At 46.4% G+C, this 13,311-nt stretch overlaps 1 protein-coding gene across 2 annotated transcripts in view; it reads left to right on the top strand.

Annotated features, from left to right (window-relative positions):
• RUNX1 (RUNX family transcription factor 1) overlaps positions 1 to 13,311 on the top strand; it is a 233,400-nt gene that overhangs the window by 180,626 nt on the left and 39,463 nt on the right. The window contains exon 7 of one of the 2 annotated variants that reach the window (XM_019730261.3): positions 11,305 to 11,496. The exons of the other annotated variant lie outside the window; for it this stretch is intronic. Within the exon in view, the coding sequence (XP_019585820.1) occupies positions 11,305 to 11,496 (192 nt within the window). The remainder of the gene's footprint in view (positions 1 to 11,304; positions 11,497 to 13,311) is intronic. 2 annotated transcript variants of the gene reach the window in all.

Raw genomic sequence — 13,311 nt, forward strand, 5'->3', positions numbered from 1 at the left:
ATCAAGGTGCTTTGTAAACAGTCTATCAATTAGATAATAGAATTATAATAGATATGTAATTAGATAATAGAAAAATAATAATAGAAACCTATTATTATTGGATGTATTATACAAAAATCTGAGGGATTGTAAATAAAATATTATTTAATAAATAATAAACACTATTTATTATTCTTAAAGGTAGATTTCATCTCGTCATGGTTTTGGGGATCGATGAGAAAAAAATTGTAGAAAAAAATAAAGATATTTAAATGAGTCCCCATGGAAAGCCATACTTTTAGGAATTTTACCTTTCCCTGTTAGACTATCTCAATGTTTTCTTTACCCACTAGTATATACTCTTTAAGAATGTTCGAAACAAAAAGAAGCAGCCTTGACAGCTAAGAGTTGAGTGTTTTTTTAATATCTATTTCTTTACAAAACCAAATACAGTTTTTGCTCTACAACTCTATGATTCCTTTTTTTGGTTTTTTTTTTCAATGAAAGGCTTGCAAAGCATGTAAGATTGTCGTGTAACTTGCTTAGCCGTTACTCTTTTTTTTTTTTTTTCACCCATGGCTTTTTATATATGCTGCTTGCCTGAGATTTCTGGATTAGATTTCGGGGAGGTGAAATGTTACACCATTGAGCCTTCATGCCAGTTTCCCAGAACGAGTGAAAACTGCAGCTGCTCGGAGGTGACAATCTTTCAAGGCTCCAGAGGAGGGCTTGTTGTCCTGTTCATTTGCAGACATGCTGCCGGGTGCAGGTTGGGAGACACTCGTTCTATTCCTTGGGTGATTCAGCCAGTCTGAAAATAAATAGGTAGCTGAGGGCAGGGAGAACGAACTGGAAAATGCTGAAATTGGAGTCTGATTCTCAGGAGCTGCCGTGTTGAACTGAAAAGGAATCCTGAGCCCTGGGCAAGGGAGCGGCCAGCCGGGTAGAAAAACCGCTGGCTTGGGAGACTGGGTTCTGGCCTCAGCTGGCTCTTCGAAGCTCAGCAGCCCACATCACCTCTCAGAGCCTGTTTCTTCATCTGCAAAATGAGAGAGGCAGACAGAGAAACAGAGAGACAGAGACAGAGGATTTGATGACCTGAAGCTCCTTATCAGCTTTTAAAAGTACAATTTGAAATCTGTAGGAGTGAATGCACTTTCCACACATCATCTTCTCACCTGTAGCTGCGGCCAACTTGGAGAGACAGTGATCCAGGCCTGGGGGAGGGCCACACAGGAAGTAGTAGGGAGGGAGATACGTCTGCTCATTCCCCAAGCTGCAGAAAGAAATAAAGATCCATGCCAGAGTGACGTGCCATAAGTAGGGGACATCACCCCAACTAGATTTCCCATGACTTTCACATCATTTAAAAAAAAAAAAAAAAAAATCCTTACTCCCACAAAGTGCTCAATTGTGTGAGCCATAGAGCCCCAACATGGTCAACTTCCTGAAGCTGGCCGGACAGAGACCTCCATGTTAATGCCTCAGACAACTAAAAAAGATGGCGTGAGTCCTGTTGACTGAACTGTTGGAGGTTTCTGAGCGAGGCTGTCCCCCTCCTTTGCCTCCACACAGTATTATGGGCTGGTCTTCATTACCTGCCCTACCTATCTTCACAATCTAGCCGCAAACAGCTTTGGTTGACCACACCACTTCCCTATTGAAAGTTAATACTGTTTGACTCATTCTGTGTTACTAACTGAAGCCAAAGAAAACAAGCTGGAGAATAACCGGCTTGTATGGAGTTTGGAAAGCTCTCAGAGGCCTCGCTTTCAAAATGCTATACAGTAGCTGTACTATATCTCTCTGCTGCAGCTGCAAAGAAAATGAAGGAAGCAGAAGTGGTTAAAAGAAAAAAAAAAAAGGTTGGGGGTGGGGAAGAGACAGGGAAGGGAGTGGGGGCCCCCCTCAGGCTGAGAAAACACTCACATAATCTGAGGGCTCACTCAGTGAGCTGCAGTACTGCTTTTACACACCAGAGTATTCACACAGAAGAGGGACTGTTTGAGAAGTTAAAAGGAGAGAAAGTTCAAAACATTCGTTGAAAAGGCGGTGCTCCTATTGCCTTCTTAGCAGAGAGGAGCTGAGAAGATGGTCCCACCCACCCAGCCAGCCATCCAGCGGCAGAGTCCCAAGGTAAAGACAGAGAAAGGTGCTGGTCTGTTACTTTGAAATCTGGAAAGGATTTGGACAGGACAATGTTGCCGGGTTTTGTGAGGGAAGTATGGACAGGCTTCTCGTCTTTCATTCCATAACTGGCTCCGATGTGGTCACCGGGGTGAATGCGGGCGCTTGTGTCTTGGAATAAATAGAACTTTCCCTCTTAACGTCACCTGGCACGCCGTGGGACCAATGTTTTCATCACGGTGCTGTGGCTCTTTGGGTGTCCCAGACAGATAGCCACTTGCCGTTTCAGGTAACTGGTGGAGGGGGATTCCCTCTCCCCTCCCAGATACTCCTTCTCAGGTAGGTGTTGACAACAGTAGGTAAAAGTTAGCCTGAGTGAGGCCATCATCCCCCAAACTACCTGAAACCTTTTTCTCTGGATGGTGTGAGGTAGGGCTAATAGCCGGTTAAAAGTGACTACTAGTTACTGTTAGTTCTCTGACATGTGAGTGCTCAGGAGCTGTGAGTGGCCTGGGTGCCACAGTCCTTTTGTACCAGCCAGGGCCTGCTTAGCCATCTCCTAAAGGGTTTTGGCTGGCCCCTCGGTCTCCTGCCCCATTAAGGCCAGCCCAGAATTCAGTTGGCATTTGTGACACGAGGGGTGGGAATCAGATGCTGCAGCCCAGCTGCTGGGAAAGGCCCTGGGCCCAGGGCAGGACGAAGAGGGAACTTTCTTCCTCCTATCAGAAGTACAGAGGAATAGAAATTATTCTACACGCTGTGGCGTGCGCATCCCGGAATGAGTCTAGCCCAGGAAAAGGGAGGCTATTCACTCATTCATTCATTCATTCATTCATTCGTCTTCTCCCAGTTTTTCTGAGGTGCAACCCAACCTTGGAAGGACTCTCAGTTTACCCCGGTCCTGTCTGAACACGCTCAGCACCTCTGCCAGTTATGTGTGGTATGTGCCGGTGCGGGAGGGAGTGGAGACGTGCAGTGCAGGGAGATCGGGAGGCCTGTGTGGACAGCAGGAATGCCGGGCAATGTGAGGATGAAGCAGGTGGGCCTCTGGGGTCATTTGCTCCTTCTCCTCAGAACTTGCCTGGGGGCCAGCTCTGCTGAAGAGCTGAACTGCAAAGCCAGTGCAGAGGCTCCAGGCAGCATTTCCTGAGAGTCCAACACTCCCCCCCACCACCCCCCAAAGCCTACCCTTCCCAAGTCCCCTCCTATTCAGAGCCCATCCATGGGGGCAGGGCTACTCAGATAAGTGAATCCACATTACCAGCAGTTACCTCTCTCGGGTTACTTTTTAATTACTCCCCAACAGGGGGCTTTCTCCAGACAATCCCTTCACCAAGGGAGGGTTGATAATAGCTGGAATTACAGCCTGCTAGAGGAGAAAGACTCTTGAACTTGTGAGCTGTCTGCACCCCCACAGAGGGCCACCTCTGGTCAAGAGGAAAAGAAACCAGGCTGGTTCTCTGCCCTAAGCTACAATTACCTCCTTAGTCACCAAACAGAAACTGGAGGTAACTAGCGCCGACCAATGACTACTCTGCTCTCAGGGGGCCCAGGTCTCAAAAAGCTCATGTGAGTGAGCTGAACACGCCACTGTCTGTTACTAGGAGTCTTGAACTGCAGGGAGCTTAGTTTTGTTCTCTTTTTGTTCTGTGAATTTGGGGCAAGGGGGTGGGCATGGTTTGGGGAGGCAGAGAAATGGTATAGGCCCTGTGTGGGTCTCCCCCAGAAGCCCGAAGTGTGTATTTGTTGATCTTGCTTTGGCCCCAGCTGGCTTTCCTCTCCACGCTGCTGTGGCTTTCTACAGCTTTCCTTTTACGTTTTGTCTAGCAGTTATGTCTTAGCCCACGGACTTGAGGGCAGCTGTGCGATCCTGCATGTGAGTTTTGCAGACTCCCTTAACTTCTGATGAGACAATTCTCCATGAAACTCCATATGCTCAGTGATGATATTTTTCCCTCAACAAGTAGTTTTTCTGAGGCTCCTACTGTTCCATTTCAGCTGAAAACTTTGGTTCAAACTTCTTTTGCCCCAAATGAATTTTCCTTTCCTACAGTTAAATGGAGGACAATTGGATGGCCCCCGTCATGAAGGGTCTGAGCATTCAGTCAGTCAGTTGGTCATTCAGTCAACATTTAGTGAGCCTACTATGTGCCAGGTGCTAGGGTCTCAGCTGTGAAGAAAACAGACAAAATCCGACCCTCATGGAGTTTACAGTCCAGTGGGCACAGATAGACCATAAATAACATTAACTAGGATTATGCAGAAAACCAAAGCTAAAGGGTAGGGATTGGTCAGGTAGGGGACATTTTGCCACTTAAAATCGGCTGTTCAGGAAGTTCTCAGGGAGAACATGAAATTTAAGAAAGACTTGAAGGGTAAGAGGGATCGCTCCACAGGTTTCTGGGGAAAGAAGGTTCTGCGTAGAGGAAACAGCAAGTGCAAAGGCCCTGAGGCAGGCATATAGCAGCAATAGGCAGGTGGCCAATATGGCTGGAGCAGAACGGGGAACTCAAATGGTCTACCTTGTAGTTTCAAGTAGGGGGGATTCACCTTAGAAAGCAGGAAAGCAAAGTGCCAGCCTGACCTCTAACATGTGCACTTAATGGCTCGTGAGGGACCCGTGCAGGACTATGGTTTGGGAAGACCCAGCATAGGGGAGCCTCATGTGTAGGCAGACTTGGTGATCACTCGCTTACCTGTTGTCACCTGCAAGAGAAACATAGCTCTTCCCAACCAAAGGCACCACTGTCCCTGTTGGTGACTCTCCTGGGGTAAATCATCGTGTCCCTAGGACATTACCTGGGAAGGGGAGGTATCCCAGTGTGTTTTCCCCACTGTCTCGCTCTGATTTATCTGCCTGTAGGAGGAGGTAGGAGGGGCATGAGCAAGGAGCCAGAAGCCCTGCATGAGGCTCGTGGTGCGGGGAGGGGACAGTTGCCCAGGGAGGGTGACGAGCACAACCTGAAGCTTACAGTCCTCTTGCCTCTGATGGGAGGGGTGGGCAGGGGCCAGAAAGGCGTCATTATTTTCTAACCCATAAGAGAAGCAGGGAAATGAGACTTTGGGTTAAGCTTTGGCAGAGTGGCTTTTTCCCAGCTGTAGCCCCTGACAAATTCCCAGCAGGTTAATGTGACTTTAATGGCCCACTCTGTCTGGACGCTGCCTTTGGGAGGTAATGGGGAAGAGCAAAAACAGAACAGGATGTCCCAGTCGGTAAAACAGCAGGAAAGGCTAAGTGAAGGCTTGAGGCGAGAGAGGAGAAGAGCCGTGAAAAGTGATTTCCAAGGTCACTGTTAACTGTCTGAAAGGCCACTGATGAAACAGCAGGAGGCAGAGGGAGAGTGGCTTCTCTGGACAGCAGGGGCTCACCGGCAGGCAGGCCAGGCCCGGTGGAACCCCAGATTTGAAGACCTGATGGGGGTCAAGGTAGAGCTCTGAAGACCAGTTGACAGTCAGGCTTGGGACTGGTTCCCAGAGCCCAGGTATCTACGTGGACAAAAAAAGAGAGAGAGAGAGAATCCTACTGTCATATGAAGCGGTCTAAGAAAGCCTGTGCTTAGAGTCCTCCAACAAGAACCAGTTGAGTAGCTAATCACTGCAGACGTAATTGCTGTGAATGCTTTCAGAGCCCCTTGGGGTCATCCGTCTTGGTCCTTTAATTCCAGCCGTCCAGATAAGGAGGCTGGGTGATGAAGAAACTTGCTCTTGTCCACAGGGGAGTTGGGTGGAAAAGCAGATTAGGATGGAGAGGTCTTAACACCCAGACAGGCAGTCACATTTCCCTGGTGCCATGTTGTTTCCTGAGGGGACAAAAGGATTATGGCTTCTGCATGAACACCCTCATTTTTGTTGGGGCTCATAGGTCTTAACTGGTACATTTCTGGAGTGGAATAGTTGGTCCTTCCTGTCTCAGGCAGGGTGGGAGTTACTTCCCACTTGAGAATTCTGGGTTCACCTTAGACATCAGCCTGATTATTATCATAGCAGCTCACTGACTCATCTCAGTGACGGTGAGAAAGAGACAGTCGCCCATCTCTCTGCTGGGCAGACTTTTGGCATTTTCAGCTGCTTTGTATACATCGAAGAATTTAACAATTAAGAAAAAGACCAATAGTATCACCCAAACAAAGTCATCACTCAGTGCCTATGGACACTTAGTCTAAACACAGTTCTGGTATATTTGGTGTTTTAATTTCCAGCCCACAGCAAATTAGAAGCACATTGAAAGCACACACACCAAAGGGAGGGGTCGCTTCCTCTCTCACTGACACTCCCAGTATGTCCCTTGGGCCAGCGGCATCTATAACTGCACCTTAGCAGAAATCTAAATTCTCGGGCCCCAGCCCGGACCTACCAAGCCAGAGCGTTGGCTGAGACATAGCTCTCTAGTCACTACAGATCACCCACCGTGCAGCTCTGGCTCCACTGTTCGAAGCACAAGCAGGAACAAAAGTGGGATTGTAAGGGCAGAGAGTACACATTAGTAAAGTGCTCTAGGGTCCCCATGATCTACAGCCTCTCCTCTCTATTCACTTGGGGTTCGCAGAATTTGCTATTTCTAGGTGCATTGAGCACGAGGTGGGGGAGAGGTGTTTTCAGGCCTGCCCTCTTTCTCTCATTAGCTGTGTGACATTGGATAAATGACATAACTTCTCTGAACTTCACTTCCTGCATGTCAGTTAAGACGTATGGCTGATTTTTCTGGCCCTTCTCCAGTTCTGAAGTATTCCAACTTCGTGCTCGTCTGTTAGCTTAATAATATGGGAAGACATGAGGGAAAAGTTAAGCTACCTATGTTTCTATAACATTCAATGATATGTAAACATGTATATATAACATGTATTCTAATGTCTGATATATTAACATACACATCGCATCGTTTACATATTTTATATTACATTATATATTGTACATATAACATATACACAATATATAATATGAGACAATATTGCCCAACTTTAAATCAGCCAGCAGATGGGTAGGTTTGCAGTTTGGAAGATGTATTTCACCACCTGGGAGGTACTTTAAAAAAGGATCATATTCACACTCAGTACCATTGCTTTAAAGTTCTGATGACTCTGATGACCCTGGAACCTAGAGATTGGACTGTTATACCAGGAAAAAGCAGCTGTCCTCTACCACACATCAATTTATTTTCCATAGTCATAAAGCAGGAGCAAATGAAGGAAAGAACAATCCAGGTTTTTATATCCAGATCCATGTCATTAATATGAGACTAACTGGCAAACCTCTTTTGAAATACATACGTCCTTTTAGACGAATCACAATGTGATGCTAGATAGATATTACAGATAGATAGATAGATAGATAGATAGATAGATAGATAGATAGATAGATAGATATGTATATATACACATACACATGTATAGATAGATATCTTTTCGGTATTATCATTTCACATGGATTTTTCTCAACTGCTTATCATGACAATGCTTTGAGTATAGACCTCCCTCATTTTTCTGCTGAGACTATATCAAGAAAACTAGTAAACTCACATCAGAAACATGAACAAACGTGCTGACGGCCAAAAATGATTCTTGGTAGCCAAAATTTTCCAGGAAAAGTTTACAATTTAGCCTTATCTGTTATCTTTGTTAGAAGACCATATACCTTATTTCGCAGATCAACAATTGTTTCTTGAAAAAGGCAGCTTAGTTTTCGATGAGATATGCATGCTTACTCAGTCTAATTTCACAGCAGAAAACTGAAAGCTGGTCCCATAATCTGTCACAAATATCACAACATTTAGGGTGCCGTATGGACAGCTATTCCAGAGAACTACAGGACATATGTCTTTGGAATGAAGTAAAATTTAGTGAATGGGATTAATTTATTTTTATTCTTTTTCTGGTGGCTTTTTATAACTCTGCATATATAATAAAATTCTAATCAAGTATTTTTTTCAAAAATCTGAAAATGGTAAGAGAGACCCCTGGTTTACTATCCTTTTCCACTCGGCCTAAGATTCAGTAAGATTCGGTATGAAATCTTGAGGTAGCCACTATTTTACGGGCCATCGTGTAAGCATTCATAATTTACTTCCAACGTGCTCAGAAAGCCAGGCCACCAGCATGCATGTTTGGGGCTACATCGTAATTTTACCAGATGTTTGATCCAGGGTTGAGTTCCCTGTTGCCCTCTGAAGCCTAGTACTTAGTAAGAAAGAAGAAAAGTGAATTTGATAGTGGACATTTCCCATTCTCCTGTATTTAAAATTCAGGAGGCAAATTGATGTTTTAATTGCACCCAGATACAGGAAACTGAAGACATAAAGCATTCATTTTCCCCAGCTTGCAAGTTTGTATTGGAAGCTTCTCTGTTTCGCACAAAATATTGCTATTTGGCACATGAAATCTGATGGTTTCAGAAAGAAGAATTAGGTTTTCCTTTGATCTCCCTTGTAAGTGCATCTGAACCACACCTTTACTGTGATAATGCTTTTTATTTCCCCGGAGTCTTGGTGTTACAACCCTCTAGCACCTTTGTGAGGAAGGGGCACAACACTCCCTGGAAAGGCAAGAAGAGTCTTACTCCAGGGATCATACATGGACAGGGTATAAAATGAACTACACGCACACACACACACACACACACACACACACACACACTCACACTCGTCCAGCATTAAACTCAGCCCCTCGACTCTCTGGGCTTGGGAAGTAGCTTAGAGTGAAGAATTGTTTTCTCTGAGAGGTATGCCCAAACATTCCTGCTAAAGCAGGCAGCCATCACTTAATCTCTGTAAATGCTACGACTTTGGCAGGTGTCAGCTGGGACAGAAATGGCTCACATGTTAAAACGTTTTAAGCATGGGGCAAGGAGAGGGGTGACTAATAAATCATCATCATCATCATCGCCATCATCTCCATCATCTCACGTTGTCCACAGTCATGACTTACCTGAAATGACTTATTCGTGTTTGGTTTCTTGGTGGCACGTGGTCCCCAAGCTTGGTGGGTGAGGCAGACACAATTGAAAGCCTTTCTCCAAAACGCTGAGTGCCATGTATTCAGAATGATCACGTACACAACATTCCCCTGGGTCACCCACTGTCCTTGACACGGTGCCCAAGGAATGTGAAGTTTTGAAATGGGTACAAAACCTGCTGGAAGTCTCTGCACCATTACTTCTCCAACCAGCACTCTGTCTGAGGCAGTAGAATTCTCCAGAATCCTTTTTCCTGCTTTCTTCTCTCCTTGACTCCTAATACCAGGTATTAGTAGGCATTTAAAGAGCAGAATTGTTATGCTTTGAATGGCATTGGAGTTGGGATTCTTGGTTTTGCTGCAAGAAAACTTTAGATTTTTCAGTCTGACCACCTCAGGAAGCTTGAGACTGTGTCACAAAGATAAGAGGAGGGAGGAGTCAAGGAAAGCTACATCAAGAGACACTGGATTACTCCATGACTGACTGAAATAGAATGTTCTAGAAAAAGACGTTTTCGTACTTCTAAGGGAAAGAGATGACAGGGGTTGTTCCGGGATCTGGCCTCACGGCCTTTTGCCCATAAGGCCAGTGCTTAAAATACTCAGCCGGTAAGAGGCCTCTCACATGTGCGCTGGCCCTGCGTGACTCAGGCTGTTTGTGTTCAGGTCGAGTGTTGTGGGCTGCAGAGCTGAATCAGAGTCCAGATTTGCCTTGGTGACACATGAAAAGAGAGAGCATTGCATTTGAACTGCACAAATATTATGCTTAAGTATTTTTCCTTATTTTGGAGCCAAGCAAGTCTTGTTCATGATAAAATCACAGCAATATAGTGGGTCCTTTTTCTGGGGTGGAATTTGAGACAGGGTCAACTGTGCCAAGGGGGCCTGGCAGCAGGAAGAAACAGCAAGCCACGGAGATTTGGAACCATAATGCCAGTTATAAAATTTAATTTTATAATTGTAGCAATTGGGAGCCAGACTGAAATGTCCTCTCCTAGCTTGGGCTGGGGCAGGGGGAGGGGTGGAATCAAGAGACCTTCTTTCTGCTGAGGGTTGGGCCAGGGCATGTGAACGAGAACTTGACTGTGGCAACAAGCAGGCTGCTTCTCCAATCTTGTTTTGATGCCACTTGACAATCGGGGGGAGGGGGCATGTTGTGAAATCAGTCAATGACTCTTTATTCAAACCACGGGGTGAGGACGCAGCTCAGAGGCATCCACCCTTGGCCGTATCGGCCCATCAGGGCATCGAGTCTGCTTGATAGGCCTGAGTCTCTAGTTTAAAGACATTCTGATGGGGGATTAAGGGAGGAAACAGGAGACCCAACCCTCATGGCCTGTCCCATGCGAGTGGCCTCTGCTCCCTGCATCCTGGTGACGATGATTTTGATGAGGAGCAAGGCAAACACACTTATTGTCTCTACAGACACTGAAGGGCCTACTGACCCACCTTGGATTCCTGAGGCTCCGAGGAAGCCCATCCAATCTGCTGGTGGCCTGCTGTGGGCTCCAGTGGCCGGGCCTGCTGGGAATTCTAGACTGGATGAGGCCTAGGCTACACCAGTTCCCTCTTAGGAGGTGCACCTGGGAAAGTCGGCTTCAGGGAAGAAAGAATTCTGGTGAAAAGCTTGAGAGGAAAGGGAGAGCCAGAGGGGCTGAGGGGCTGCCCAATGCCCTGCATTTAACAGGAAATCTAGCCTCCCCAGGGACTGTGGGTTTGCAACCACACCTCATTTCCTGTTGGAAGGGGTGTGCCCACTGAGCTCCAGCGCCCACTTTGCAGCTTCTGAAACCTGTAGGTGGTTGGGTTTGCAGCAGGGAGCGGCTGTTCTGATGCCACTGGGAGGGCACCTCTCCTGGCTGCCATAACTTAGCCCACAGCATGTGGCCAAGAGCCAACAATTAATGCACCTTCTCCACCTCCCGCCATCACCACCCCCACCAAGGCCTGTAAGCCCACTGCCTTCTGCCCAGTGGAGATGGGTGCAGAGGGTTGGGGTGGGTGTGGAGTCCAGACTGGGGGATCACCCAGTGGCCCACATGACAAAAGGGGCCCCAGTCTGCTGTGGAGACAATGCCCCCAAAGTTCTACTGGGAGCCAACCCAATGTGCAAATCTCCAGCAAATCCACGTTGGGGGTGAGGGCAGAGGGAGGGGAAGGACAAGAAAACCCCGAATTTTAGCAAATCCACAATACATTTTCTGATCTCTTCCCTCCTCCCTCCTTGCCTCCCCTCCCCTCCCCACAATAGGACATCGTCAGAAACTAGATGATCACACCAAGCCTGGGAGCTTGTCCTTTTCCGAGCGGCTCAGTGAACTGGAGCAGCTGCGTCGCACGGCCATGAGGGTCAGCCCACACCACCCAGCCCCCACACCCAACCCTCGGGCCTCCTTGAACCACTCCACTGCCTTTAACCCTCAGCCTCAGAGTCAGATGCAGGGTAAGTACCTGGATGGAGCCCACTTCCTCCTGGCCTTCGGGCAAAACCTCCCAGACCAGCCCTGGCTTCTCCTCCAAGCTCAAAGGGTGGTCCTGCGAGCTTGTCACATCCGCACTCTCGGGCAGCCCCAGACATACTGAGTTAGCTTTGCAGTGTAACAAGGTCCCCAGATCAAGAGGGACTGCTACATAGGATATGGAGAGAATATGGAGAGGTATGTGGAGAGGATATCTTGAGTATTTGAAGGGTTAGCTTTGGTTGTGCTATTTCTGGCTGTGCTACCCATTAGGCTTAAAGACACACACACAAAGGGTGCAGGGCAGGATGTTTCAAGTTCTTATTTTCTTCAGATTATTCATGGGGTTTGTATCTAACATCCATTGTTTTGAAAAGATAAAGAAATAGTAGGAATGTCTGGATGCCATCACAGCAGAGGTATTATTTGCAATACACAAATTTGCAGTCAATGAAGCGTGCAGGTTACTCCTCCCCCACCCCCACGGGGCTAGCTGGCAATTGCAAAAACTCTGTGAAATACAATAATTGCATAAAACCCACTGTGCCAAATTAGAATACACAACGTTCATTTACACTGTAGAAACACTGACGTCAATGAGTGTTTGCTCTGTGATACCATTTCAAATTTCCGAAATGCACCGGTTTCCTTTGTGCCGTGCAGGACACAGCTGTATATGATGTGGTCACAGTAAGATTCCTTTCTCAAAGTGCCAGCCTTGCTTAATTCAAAGAAAAAGATAAGTAACACATCTGGCGGAGAGGACAGGTGGCCAGCAAGGGATGGGCTACGTGTCGTTGTCAGACAGCAGAAATTACCCTGGGCGTCTTCTCTGTGAGTTGTGTTGTGGGACATGCAAGCATTCTAAGTTCTTTAGGGTTGGGGCGGGGCCGTAGCTGGCTCTTAGGGTTAGCTCCTGGAGGCTCTGGAAAGGCATGCTCACGCTCCTGCACGGAGCCCGACTGATGATCCATGCCATTAGCTCTCAGTTATGTTTTGGGGGAAGGTTCTTTTCTTTGAGTAGAAAATTCCCAAAGAAATCTTCTGTAAGGTACTGTGCAAACAGTTGTTAAGTGGCCTATCTGTAGGGCAGCCCTTTTGTGTACAAATAGAAGTCTAAGGCTTAACTTTTGGGGGCTACCTCTCACCTATAGTCTCAGGTGTATTTAGGAAGACATCCCATGAAATCATTAGTGTCCTGGTACTTAATAATCATGAATACTTATTCAAACTAAGCATATTGATTTTTTTTTTAAATGCAAGGGTGTATGGTAAATTAGGTCAAATGGCATATTAAGCAAGAGAGATGGGCGTGGGGTGAAATGATACTTTTCTTCTAAATAGAATAAAATTCTCGAGGAGATTCCTTCATCTTATGTTTAGGGCCATTTAAATGAATTTGTGTCATCTTCAGGACTCCCATCCATAACATCCAAGGAGAGACTGTTTTCTTATTCTCTCATTGCATAACGGACCATTTATACTACTAGGTTGATAAATAGATTTGTCTTTTTCTACTGACATTGCAGCCAAAAACAGTGAGCATTTTTAAAGGCAGTGGAAAATTCAGCCACATGAGAGCAAGTTGAAATTGTCACCCTGAAGTCGGCTTTGTTTCTGACAGTTTGGGTGAGGAGTGAATCAGATCTCATTTCCCTCCTGGTCAGATATGCTCTTTTCACCAGAAAGAAAAAGGGACAGGGTGGCGTGGCAGTGAATTCTTATCCTCGGTGGTCAGCTGTCTTGGGTGGAGTCATTGCATGGACACAGGGCTGGGCATTTCTAAGTTCTTTGTGATA

This window comes from Rhinolophus sinicus, chromosome 17 (assembly GCF_057876585.1).
Source record: "Rhinolophus sinicus isolate RSI-liver-muscle chromosome 17, RSI-T2T, whole genome shotgun sequence".
Classification (NCBI taxonomy): Eukaryota; Metazoa; Chordata; class Mammalia; order Chiroptera; family Rhinolophidae; genus Rhinolophus; species Rhinolophus sinicus.